At 46.0% G+C, this 11,318-nt stretch overlaps 2 protein-coding genes across 4 annotated transcripts in view; one reads left to right on the forward strand and one right to left on the reverse strand.

The window, feature by feature from the left end:
* The window catches only part of LOC113427252 (uncharacterized), a 40,950-nt gene extending 33,694 nt beyond the window's left edge, over positions 1-7,256 (reverse strand). For both annotated transcript variants that reach the window (XM_087943290.1, XM_087943289.1), the window contains exon 1: positions 6,868-7,256. The gene's annotated coding sequence lies outside the window, so the exon portion shown is untranslated. The remainder of the gene's footprint in view (positions 1-6,867) is intronic.
* LOC113429118 (acyl-coenzyme A thioesterase THEM4-like) lies at positions 234-10,562 on the forward strand. 2 transcript variants are annotated; one of them, XM_087943295.1, is made up of 7 exons: positions 234-681; positions 2,463-2,661; positions 3,141-3,300; positions 6,259-6,421; positions 7,479-7,589; positions 8,905-9,029; positions 9,289-10,562. In XM_087943295.1, the coding sequence occupies exons 2-7, from the start codon at positions 2,506-2,508 to the stop codon at positions 9,342-9,344; spliced, it is 771 nt and encodes a 256-aa protein (XP_087799421.1). In that variant the 5' UTR covers positions 234-681; positions 2,463-2,505; the 3' UTR covers positions 9,345-10,562. The 2 variants fall into 2 exon arrangements, with proteins under 2 accessions (XP_087799421.1, XP_087799422.1); XM_087943296.1 differs by having other exon boundaries at positions 305-672.
* The last annotated feature ends 756 nt before the right edge of the window (positions 10,563-11,318 follow it).

Raw genomic sequence — 11,318 nt, forward strand, 5'->3', positions numbered from 1 at the left:
AGCGCAAGAAACACCTTTTTTCTGGGCTCTGCAAAGAGTGTCGCTTGCAACCTGGGCTTTACCCAGGTTGCGATTGACACTCCCGTGGGCCAATCAGAGAAGACGATTGGATACGTCAATGCCCGCATGACTCAGGAATGTTTGATGTTGCAAGGCTGGGGCGGGGCTCGTCACAAAACGCTAGATTGGCGGACGGCTTATCCAATGGGCAATGCTTAGAGAAGGCACAAGGTGAACTATGATTGGAGCATGAGTGACCGAGTGACCGCTGTTGGGACGGACTGGCACTTCTAAGGGCCAATCCAAGAGAGGCTCATTAGAACTGAGGCAGCCCAACGGCGCCTGATTGGATACTTTGCCTTGATTGACTGACCCTGAAAGTCAAAGAAGACCTGGGTGGGATCGAGCGATTAAACGGCTTCAAAAATGACACGGGGAACAAAGGAGACCCCGTCACGTTCTCCGGCATGAAGCGGGGAGACATTTCCTTACCTCAAGGGGCCTCGGGGCGCGAGGGGAAAAAGAGCGAAGTGCGCACAGAAGTACGATCGCATCCCCCGCCTCCCGCCCGAAGGAGAAGAGCGTGACGCGCATGCGTCGGAGATAGCCTCAGCCCCCTCGCGTGACGTCAGGAGCGGCGCCTCGCGTTCATTCTGCCATCGAGAGGCGAGGGTGAAGCAGGTAGGTCGTAGGCAAGGAGGGTCGGAGGTCAGGGGTCACGCGGGGAAGGGGTCAAAGGGCAAGGGGTCATGTGTGGTTATATATATATATATATATATATATATATATATATATATATATATATATATATATATATATATATATACACACACACACACACACACATATATACACACATACATGTGTGTGTTATATACATATATGTGTGTATATATAATATATAATTTGTTTTCTTAAGTTTTTGCAGGTACTTACATGTATTCAGCTTTGTTCTGGTATTTTCCCACGTCATTATAGTTGTGCTTTTAAAGTTGTAGCAACATTTCGGCAGAATCTCATCTGCCATCATCAGGCTTCTGTTATATAATTTATATAATATATAATATATGTGTAAATTATATATAATAATATATAATTTACATATATATGTGTGTGTGTGATACAAATATAGATATGGAATGTATGTAATGACATGTATTGATGTTGGTATAACGGGCTGTGTGATGTCCTTGTGGGTTTTGTTGTGGAGATATCCTGGATCTTGTGCTGTAATCTCCTGGGTCGTTTGTTTTGTAGTGATCTTTTTTTCCATTAGCCTCCCGTGTTTTAACGGCTTGGGTAATGGGTGGTGTGATGACCTTGTGAGTTTTATTACTGTGGTATCCTTGGTCTTGGGTCGCTTGCTGTGTTGCAACTTCTTGAGTTCTCAAGAACTCAAGAAATTGCAACATAGCAAACGACCCAGGAAATCACAGTAGGCTAGCACCAAATTTAAAGCTGAAACGGCTGTGAAAGTCTGACTCACAGACGAACACAATACAGAAGCCTTATGATGGCAGATGATGTGGGAAAATACCCGAACAAAGCTGAATATCATACATACACACACACACACACACATACATACACACAAGTGTGATTAGACACACAAGGTATTTGTCTCCGATGCATAAGCTCTCAGTGAATATATGTATATGTGGAGTGTGTGTGTGTGTGTGTGTGTGTGTGTATTAGCTGCGTAGAGTAAGCGGCTATATAAATGTTCTAGTACACATATATTAAAATATGCCATTACATATCCAATGAGTCTGGGCAGCTGACAATATGCATATTGAATATATGCAGAATATATACAGAGAGAGAGGGAGAGAGAATATAAGTGTGTGTGTGTGTGTGTACAGGAAATAAAGAAACTTTGTACATGCAATTTTTTTAAAAAATCTAGAAATTAGGGGTGATTTCATGCCATGATATGATAATTATTGCAGTTACTGGCAACCAAGTCAGCCTTTCAAAACCTTGCTGGACCAGAATTCCTCTTAGGTTGCCAAATAAGCTGCCCTTTCCGAGACTGAAACTGGTGGGGAAAATTCAGGGCGCCCCAGGAATGAAAGAAAGGGCGACGGGTCAGGAGATAGAAATGAATAAACAAGAGACGCTGGAGAACCGCGGAAGTCCAATGTTTGCCATATTTAAGGTTCTGCCGTGTTGCTCAACTGCTTGACGATGCTGTTTGACCTTCACCGAATACCTTTTGCTATTTGGGCTTAGGATGCCCTCCCCCCCGCCCCAAAAAAACCCCACTGCTGTGGCCTAGATAGATGAGCTTACAGTCCCCATCAGCTCCCAAACATTGCACTTGTCCTACTGGCTGGGAGAAATGGAGACTGGAGTCTGTGACGATCCAGAAAGTGGGGGCAACTAAGGGGAGAGAGAAAGACAGATCTCTCTTGAGCCACAAAATTAAACTTTAAACTGTCACTCTCGCCTTTTTTTGACAGGTGGAGGTCTGATTTTTCCCCCTCTCGCCATCGTGGTTAATGAATGCTGAATTCCGCTGCCAAGAAGTGGGGTCCTTTGAACGCACCAGTCATGCTGAGGAACTGGGCAAGGTTAGGGTGGGGTCTCCCTTACTTTGTGACTCCTAGAAATGGGGCACTCCTCCAGCGTTTCTCCCACAAGCTACAAGGAAATTCCGCAGTGAGTATCCAGAGTTGCCAGTCCATCTTTTGTCCTAACCAACCCTGAGAATTTATTTTTATTTTCTTTTTTTGCGGGGGGAGGTTTAGTTGGGGGAGTAGCTTTGACTTCCGGTGAATTTCCCCCCCACCGTGTTCACGTAAAAGTCTGGTTTCACCCGGCCGTCTGATAAATGCTGTCACTTGTTGCATGCATCGTGTGGCTTGTTTCCATTGGGTTTAGCACACCACCCATCAAGCCAGTTTCGTGGCTCTTAAACCAGGGACAGGCAGCCCTTGACGCCCTGTGGACTTCAACTCATGAAGGGGCTTAAACCCCTGTTTTAAGCCATGTTTGGTGGGTGACCCAAGCTGACACCAAATGATCAGAGCAGGTGAACTCCAGAGATTTGTATTTGCTGGGGGGTTGGGCTAGTTGACCTCCAAGGTCCCCTCCGACCCTCTTGTTCCGTGTTCTAAGGTCCACTTTCTGTTTTGCAGGCTTGGATACTCATATCAGAGAAGAGTATAGATCTGGCTGTCCCCAACCCAAGCTGGAGCCAAGAAATGATGCTCCAGTTTAACCGATATATGGAGATGACGAAAGATGGTAGCTGGCAGAAGCTGCCATCTTACCAAAGTTTCTCTGATCACCTTCCAGGCAAGCTTTTCTTTCTTTCTTTCTTAGCATCGCATCTTGCTTGGCCTGGGCAGGGTTTGTTTTAAGAATGCTTTCTTTGGCCAAGTGGTGATTGGACACATTTTTTTTTAAAAGCTCCTGAAAATTCAGTGGGCCCTTTTCTCCCACCTTCTCATCCAGGAATTAAAATTATGTCTTGAAACTTTGCAAAAGAAACAAGGGAGAAGGCTTGGCTCATTGTTTACATTTGTTGGGCAAGAGAATGTGGTGGTTTCTCCACCTCCTTCATAAACATCCACCCTATGGGATTGTAATGGAGTCTCTTTTGGCCAGGAGTTATGGGTTTTCTAAGCTTTGGAGGGCTGGGTGTGGCTATTTCCTACCCAGAAACTCAAAAGTCTGCCTCGCCAGACATGAATTCTAGCCAAGCGCTGGAGAGGTTTCTAAATAGCCTTCAAGCTTTTCCAAGGACATCTTGCAAAGGTCCCTGCATGGTGCAGAGAGAGAAAGAGAGACAGAGAGAGATAGAAACACACACAGAGAAATAGAGTAAAAACAGTGAGAGGAAGAGAAGCAGAAATAGAAAAAGAGAGAAAGAAAGAGAGGGAGGGAGGGAAAGAAGAAAGAAAGCAAGGGAGACAGAAGGAGAAGGAAAGGAAGGAAAGAGAAAACAAAAAAAATGGAGAAAGAAGGAAGAAAAACAACAGAGACAGAGAGAAAGAAGGACATATGGTTAGATAGATGGATGGATGGATGGAGATGGATAGATAGATAGATAGATAGATAGATAGATAGATAGATAGATAGATAGATAGATAGATAGATAGATAGATAGATAGATAGATAGATAGATAGATTCCTATTTATGTTTATTTACAAACTACAGGTTTGCCCTATTTTTTGCAAAAATAACATGCCAGGGTTCAGGAGGCTGGGTCAGTCCCCCCTGGGAAGCTCCCAAGCTGGATGGAGAGAAAGTATCTTTCCCTCTCTGAGGTTTCCCAGACACTGGGAAGGTAGACTACTGCCGAAGCTGGGGGCTCCCTTAACCAAGGCAGTTTAACCGTTTTGCTGGCCCGTGAGCGGCTGGCTGAATAGAGGCAGTCAGCAAACATCGAGGGAATTAAGTAGATCTGGAAAGGGATGGGGTGGGCTAATAAACCCAGTTTTTTCCCCCCATTTTTGAATTATCTCAAACCACCAGCCTGCAAAACCATTACAGATTATATTACCTTTGGTTTGAGTTGGGTATGATTGACCCTAAAAGACGCCAAGATTATTTGTCAGAGATAAGACACCAAGATCCCTCCCTTGCTGAATAAACATTCTTAGCTTTGGACATTTTCCCCGTTGGAAAATGCACTCCAAGCAAGCGTGCATAATGTTTAGCTAAATATTCTCCTCTATTTGGCACCAATTGAGCCTTGTTGGTTTTTAAGGGACTGTCCCATTTTCAAAGAATCTGTTGGTTAGGTTTGGTGCCCTTCTGACTTCTGCCCCGGGTTGATTCCCCCCACTCCCCAAATCAGCCTTTGAAAAGGACCTTAGAGGTCATTCAGTCTAACCCCTGCTTGAGGTGGATTCTAGGAAACTTTCGAAACTTAAAACCAGCCATTTTTTGGGGGCATGGCTGCAGAAGGCGGGGTATTGTATAAATGGAATTTATTTTTCTGTTTTCTACTTGTGTCTATTCATGGATCCCAAACAATATTAAGCCAATATGGTGGGATTTTTTTACCTGGTTGGGGAACTTATGGCCACTAGACGTTGCTATATAATCCATGAACTCAAATGGCTTCCCGAAGAGAATTTGGGTGGAAAGAAAATTCCCGGATCGCCTCTGTCAAAGTTGGAGCATTCAGGGGTGCCCCCACGAATAGGCACAGTCTACCTTAAAGCCCCCAAATGGGGGGGAGGCAGCTGCAATGTTGTCTGATGCCCCATTTGCGGCTTTCCCACCAGCGAACCAGGGGAAAAGGAGCATCTTGTTCTAGCAGGGCGTGGCATGCCAAAGCGGAACCTCCACGCACGGAGGCAGTCTACCTCTAAGAATCCCCCCAAAAAAAAACCTGGAGGCCGGATCTGGCAGGGTGTGGCCACTCCAAATGGAACCTCCAGGCAGAGAGGCAGTCTACCTGCTAGCAACCCCTGAGGAAAGCTGGATTTATAGCAAGGTGTGGCAACTCTAGAGGAAACCTCCACGCACAGAAGCAGTCTACCTTTTAACAACCCCCCCATCTCCAAAATTGCAGGCTGGCTCCGACAGCTCGCTTGGGGCCTTTCAGTCCCCCAGATGGAGCAGGAAGGGGAAAAAAACATCCTTGCCCAAGAAAATGTGATCTTTCTTTCTTTCTTCCTTTTTTTCTTTCCTTTCCTTTCCTTTCCTTTCCTTTTTCTTTCTTTCTTTTTCTTTCTTTCTTTCTTTCTTTCTTTCTTTCTTTCTTTCTTTTCTTTCTCTTTTTCTTTTCTCTTTCTCTCTTTCTTTCTTTCTTTCTTTCTTTCTTTCTTTCTTTCTTTCTTTCTTTCTTTCTTTTCTTTCTGTCTGTCTGTCTGTCTCAGTTCATCTCCCTCCATCTCTCTCTCTCTTTCTTTCTTTCTTTCTTTCTTTCTTTCTTTCTTTCTTTCTTTCTTTCTCTCTCTCTCTCTCTCTCTCTCTCTCTCTCTCTCTCTCTCTCTCTCTCTGTCCTTCCCTTTTTTCTTCCCTCCTTCCTTCCCTCCTACCTTCCTTTCTTCCATCTTTCTGTCTTTCTCTCTCCTCCCTACCTCTCTCCTTGCTTTCCCTTTCTCTCTTCACAACAAACCTGTGGCTAACTTGACAACTCCAGGGTTCCGCTCAACAGCCGAAAAGTCCAGAAAAGTCATGAAACTGGGCAAGCCACCCTGCCTGGCTTAGCAGTAGAAATGTCGGGCTTCGGTTGCGTTTGTTTGAGGTTGTACTTCAACCTCAGCTGACGTTACCTTTTTTCGCCGCTTCTGCAGAAGGACCCTGGAAGGAAGAGCTCCGGAACCAAAAATACCGCATGTTTCTCCGAAGTATCGACGGGGAAGGCAAGGGCTTCGAGTACGCCATGTTTCTGAAGCCTTCGGAGAAGAGGGTGGTGGCCGTCTTCCAAATAGGGCCCTACCTCGAGGGGCCTTCGGGGTGAGACTTTTTAAAAAAAAAAAAAAAAATCCAGTGTAAAAAAATCAGAATATTCACAATAGAGTTGGAAGGCACCTTGTAGGTCATCTAGCCCAGGGATCGCCAACCTTTTGGGCCTCAGGGACCACCAAACTCATGATTTTAAACCCCGCGCGCCACTAATATGAATTTTAGACTGAGGGTGGCTTGCCGGCATTGGCGGGGAAGTCGGTCCCATATTCCAGAGCTGCAGTAGTCTCACAGGACTGGCCCATTGGTCGTCCCGGAGCAGCTGCTCCTCCGCCCGGGTGCACCGGCCTGCCATGGAATGGAGGAGCAGCTGCTCTGGAATGACCAAAGGGCCAGACCTGTGAGACTACTGCAGCTTTGGAATATGGGACCGACTTTCCTACCAACGTCAGCAATCCACCCCGGGGCGGATTTCCATCCCCCGCCATTGGTCTTACCTTCCAGTTCCACCTTGCGTGGCTCTACTCAAGGTAAGGTTTGCGCTCGGCCGAAGGGTGGGGACCAGCGGGTAGGCGGGCCATGTGGGCGGTGCAGCCTTGTGTTCCCGCGCAGCCTGGATTAATTGCTTTGTGGGGGGACATTTCTCTGCGGACCACCCAAATTTTCTCGCAGACCACCAGTGGTCCCCGGCCCATTGGCTGGCCACCACTGTTCTCGGCCAACCCCCTGCTTTGAAATCTTAACAGGACAATTGCCAGCGTAGTTCTAAGCTGCAAACGTACATACTTTACATCCATTAGTTCATTTCTAGCAGCCAGGAATTCTCCACTTAGAGCAGGGAAACTTTAAGGCTTGTGGACTTCCAACTCCCAGAATTCTCCAGCCGGAGGACGGGGAGGCAAATAAATGTAATAAACACAAGTTTAATCATTAATAAATATTGATCTCTTGGTAGTGTCCCCTGGCATTGAATCTTTCTGAAAACAGGCCGCCCAATTTTCTTTTCTTTTTTTACCCACACAAATCCCCTCCTCGTCTTGTGAGTTTGCAAGCTCCCTCTTTCTCCAAGCCTCCGTGGCTGAGTTCTTATTTTATTCTGCCTCTCAAGGTTTGCCCACGGCGGGGCCATCGCCACTATTCTGGACAGCACGGTGGGGGCCAGCGTCATCTACATCAGCCGCAGGGTGGTGACCGCTAACCTCAACATAAACTACAAGAGGTCAGTGCCTCCTTACGAAAGGAGGTCTGAATTGGGAGAAGGAGAATTGAAGTCGGAATTGGCCAGGTGTGCCGATTCCAAGGAGGCTTTTGGTTTTGTTTTATTCCAGGTTTAACGTTTTTTAATTGAGTTATCAGACAAGATACAAAATACAAAAGTAAATAGAAAAGCAATGGGGGAGGAAAGGGGGGAAGGGAAGTGAGGAGGGGAAGGAAAAAAGAAACACTGACTTCTAGCTCTCAGAATAGAATAAAGAATAGAATAGAGTATAGAATATAGAATATAATTCTTTATTGGCCAAGTGTGATTGGACACACAAGGAATTTGTCTTGGTGCAAATGCTCTCAGTGTCCATAAAAGAAAAGAGACATTCGTCAAGAGTCAAGAATCATCAGGTCCAACACTTAATAATAGTCACAGGGTACAATAAGCAATCAAATCATACTAGGAAACAGTCCATATAAATCATAAAGTTACAAGTGACAAAGTTACAGTCATACAGTCACAAGTGGGAGGAGATGGATGATAAGATTAGTAGTAATAGTAGTGCAGACTTTGTAGATAGTTGGACAGGTGTTGAGGGAATTATTTGTTTAGCAGAGTAATGAATTCTAACAGAGCTGAAAGTCAGTGCGGTAAAATAAGGCATTAAACATCAAATCACAACTTTTTTTTTTTTCATAAGAATATAAACAAGCCATTTTTGTAAGGTTTGGTTTTGTTCCAAAGTCGATCTCTCGGCCTCCTAACAAGATTGGGGGGATGGAGGAGGAGACTGACCACCAAACATGTTATTGTTTATATTTTTTATAGTATTTTATATGCATTGTCTAGGCAGGCCGTTGTCTTAAGGGGACGCGGTAGCTCAGCGACTAAGACGCTGAGCTTATCGGTCAGAAAGTTTGGCGGTTCGAATCCCTAGCACTGCGGAACGGAGTGAGCTCCTGTTCCTTGTCCCAGCTTCTGCCAACCTAGCAGTTCGAAAGCACGTTAAAAAAAAAATGCAAGTAGAAAAATAGGAACCCCTTTGGTGGGAAGATAACAGCGTTCCGTGCGCCTTCAAAGGCGTTTAGTCATGCCATGACCACGGAGACGTCTTCGGACAGCGCTGACTCTTCTTCGGCTTTGTAACGGAGACGAGCGGCACCCCCTAGAGCCAGAAACGACTAGCACGGATGTCCGAGGGGAACCTTCAGCAAGACAGGCTGCCCCTCAACCGTGAAACGTTTGTGAAGTCACCTACCTTGCCACAGTTGCTAAGGGAGGAATTCGGCGTCTCGTAACCATTCGCCTTTTTTTCTCCCCCTTCGTTCAGTCCCGTGGAGTTGGGCTCCGTGATCCTGGTGGACACCAGGGTGGACAAGATCGAAGGCAGGAAGATCTTTGCGAGCGGCGAAGTCTTGAGTGTGGATGGACAGACGCTCCATGCAGAGGCCACTGGTAAGTTATGGCTAGGGTAGGGTCTCCGTCAGGGTCACTTCAGCCTGCCTTCTCCAACCTGAATTTCCATCCCACCCCACCCCGAGACTACAGTTCCCAGAATTCCAAGCAGCGTGGCCGAAAGCTCTCCGGGTGTTGAGAAATATAGATTAAAAGTGGCCACCCTGATTGCCTGATACAATTTTCAGTAATATTCTATGTTCCTAGCCTCAAATTGTCTATATCTCCTTTGTTTCTCTCCTGTTTTTGTTTTTTTAAGCTGTCTTCATCGAACTGCAGCCACAGAAAGAAACGGATTCCAGCAGCTCCCCTTAAAACAGACAACCTGGATGCCCGCAGCACCAACTCCTGATCCGCCTTCCTCTTCCTTAACTTTCCCACTACAAGTCCCTCTCGGAGTTTCATCGGTTTGTTTCCTCCCTTCTTTGCACAACTGGGTGGAACATCAGTGTTTCGAAAACTGCAACCCACACCTGTTTGGCATGGCACCCTTTGTTGTGGAGGCGGGAGGCCGTGAATCCCAAAAACTGTATTTCTGGTCAGGTTGTCACCTGATAGATCTGTCCTTGGTGCCATGGTTCTAAAACCCAATGGGTGTTTTCTGGCTGCTTTCGAACTCGCTCCCCCTTTTCTTGGCCCTTCGAGGATATTTATATTTTACCCTTTCACGTGTGGTAGATATTTTTTCTTCTGAGGCGAGTTTCCGAACTGGTCGGAGTCGAAGAAAATTGGATCAGGATTGGACCGTGGGCTCATGGGGGCGGGCGTCTCTCAACTGGGTGGTTTCCTTGCAGACATTTTAGGACCCAACTTTGTAGCATCATCGGTTTGCGGGGTGGAGGAGGAAGAGGAGGACTCTCAAACATGATAATCTAAACCAGGGGTCGGCAACCTTAAAACACTCAAAGAGCCACAAAAGTCCTAACCGGAAGCTCCCCGGTCAATTCTGGAGCCGACCAGAAGTCCGGTTCCCCCATCATAGAGTCTCCTAGCGTGGCGTCCATTTTCCTCTACCTGTCCTAACCGAAAACCCTATCAATTGTGGAGCCACAGCAGAGGGATGGAAGAGCCGCATGCGGCTCCAGAGCCAGGGGTTGCCTACTCCTGATCTAACCTTATATCCAGATACACTTTTTGAGACCCGCTCTTGTTAACCTCGGAGATAGTTTCGGAGAATGAGGTTGAGTGACTTCAGGAAAGGAGGTGCTGAATTGTCCAATGGGGCAGTGTTAACATGGTTGCTCCCCTCCTTGGTCGCCGACACCTGAGGAGGTTTCTGCCTAAGTGACGAGAATCACAGCATCCCGCGTTCACCAACCTCTGGGCCTCTTCCCTGGGTCTGCTCACAGTCCGTGGGGTGCACAGCCTTGTGTCTTTGGGGTGCCTGTTAAATGCCTGCCTCTCTGCCCTGCCTTCCGAGTGCCTTACAGAAGGATTGTTAGCACTTACCCTACTTTTACACAATTATTTTACCTGTTGGTTTGAGTAACAGCGTGGTGATTGCCAATGAGAACCATAAATATAATTTACTCTGCGTGTCTTCTCTTGTTTTGTCCTTGGGAAACAGTTTGTGTAATTTCCTCCTTGTTCTTCCTGGTTTTTTTTTTTTTCCTGAAAGCTGGGGGCTAAGGAGGAAAAAAATGGCCACAGGTCAGGGATGGAAAAAGAAGAGACCATCTCCACATCCGTCAGGGTATATATATATATATATATATATATATATATATATATATATATATATATATATATATATATATATAGTCATTTGTTCATTTTAATCAAGGTCCCCCTGGGTGGAGAAATATTGGAAACACACAACATCTTCTCTGCTTGAACCACTAGGGTCTCACTCTTGTAACTTGAATACCAGTTGAGCAGCAGTATGCGCGTCCAATCTCCTGGGTGAAAATGTGCCCACGGATCTGGGATTAAGGCCAGATGAATGTATCCAAGTTTATCGTGGAAGGTTCTTGGCCCACATCATGGCAGGAAGAAAAAAAAATCAGCCACTTGAGGAAACTTCTCAAGTCCTCCTAGATTTTGAGGATGTGTCTTCACCGGAAGGAAGGAACGATAGGCTTAAACCCAGTTGGTCCCGGGTGAAGTTCCTCGCTGCTTGTTGGAAGGGAGGAACCTGTTAAAGCTGTTGTGAGGCTTTATGGTTCTGGAGATTTTGTGATGATGCTTGAGGGGTATTTCACTTTTATAAATATAGTTTGTGTTTATTTCGAGCACTTTGGTTTAACATAAGACAATAAAGAGTGCCTCTTAAATGCCCACCTCTTTGCC

Source organism: Notechis scutatus, chromosome 14 (assembly GCF_049901735.1).
Source record: "Notechis scutatus isolate UNSWTSFEM ecotype Mainland chromosome 14, rNotScu1.2, whole genome shotgun sequence".
Lineage (NCBI taxonomy): Eukaryota > Metazoa > Chordata > Lepidosauria > Squamata > Elapidae > Notechis > Notechis scutatus.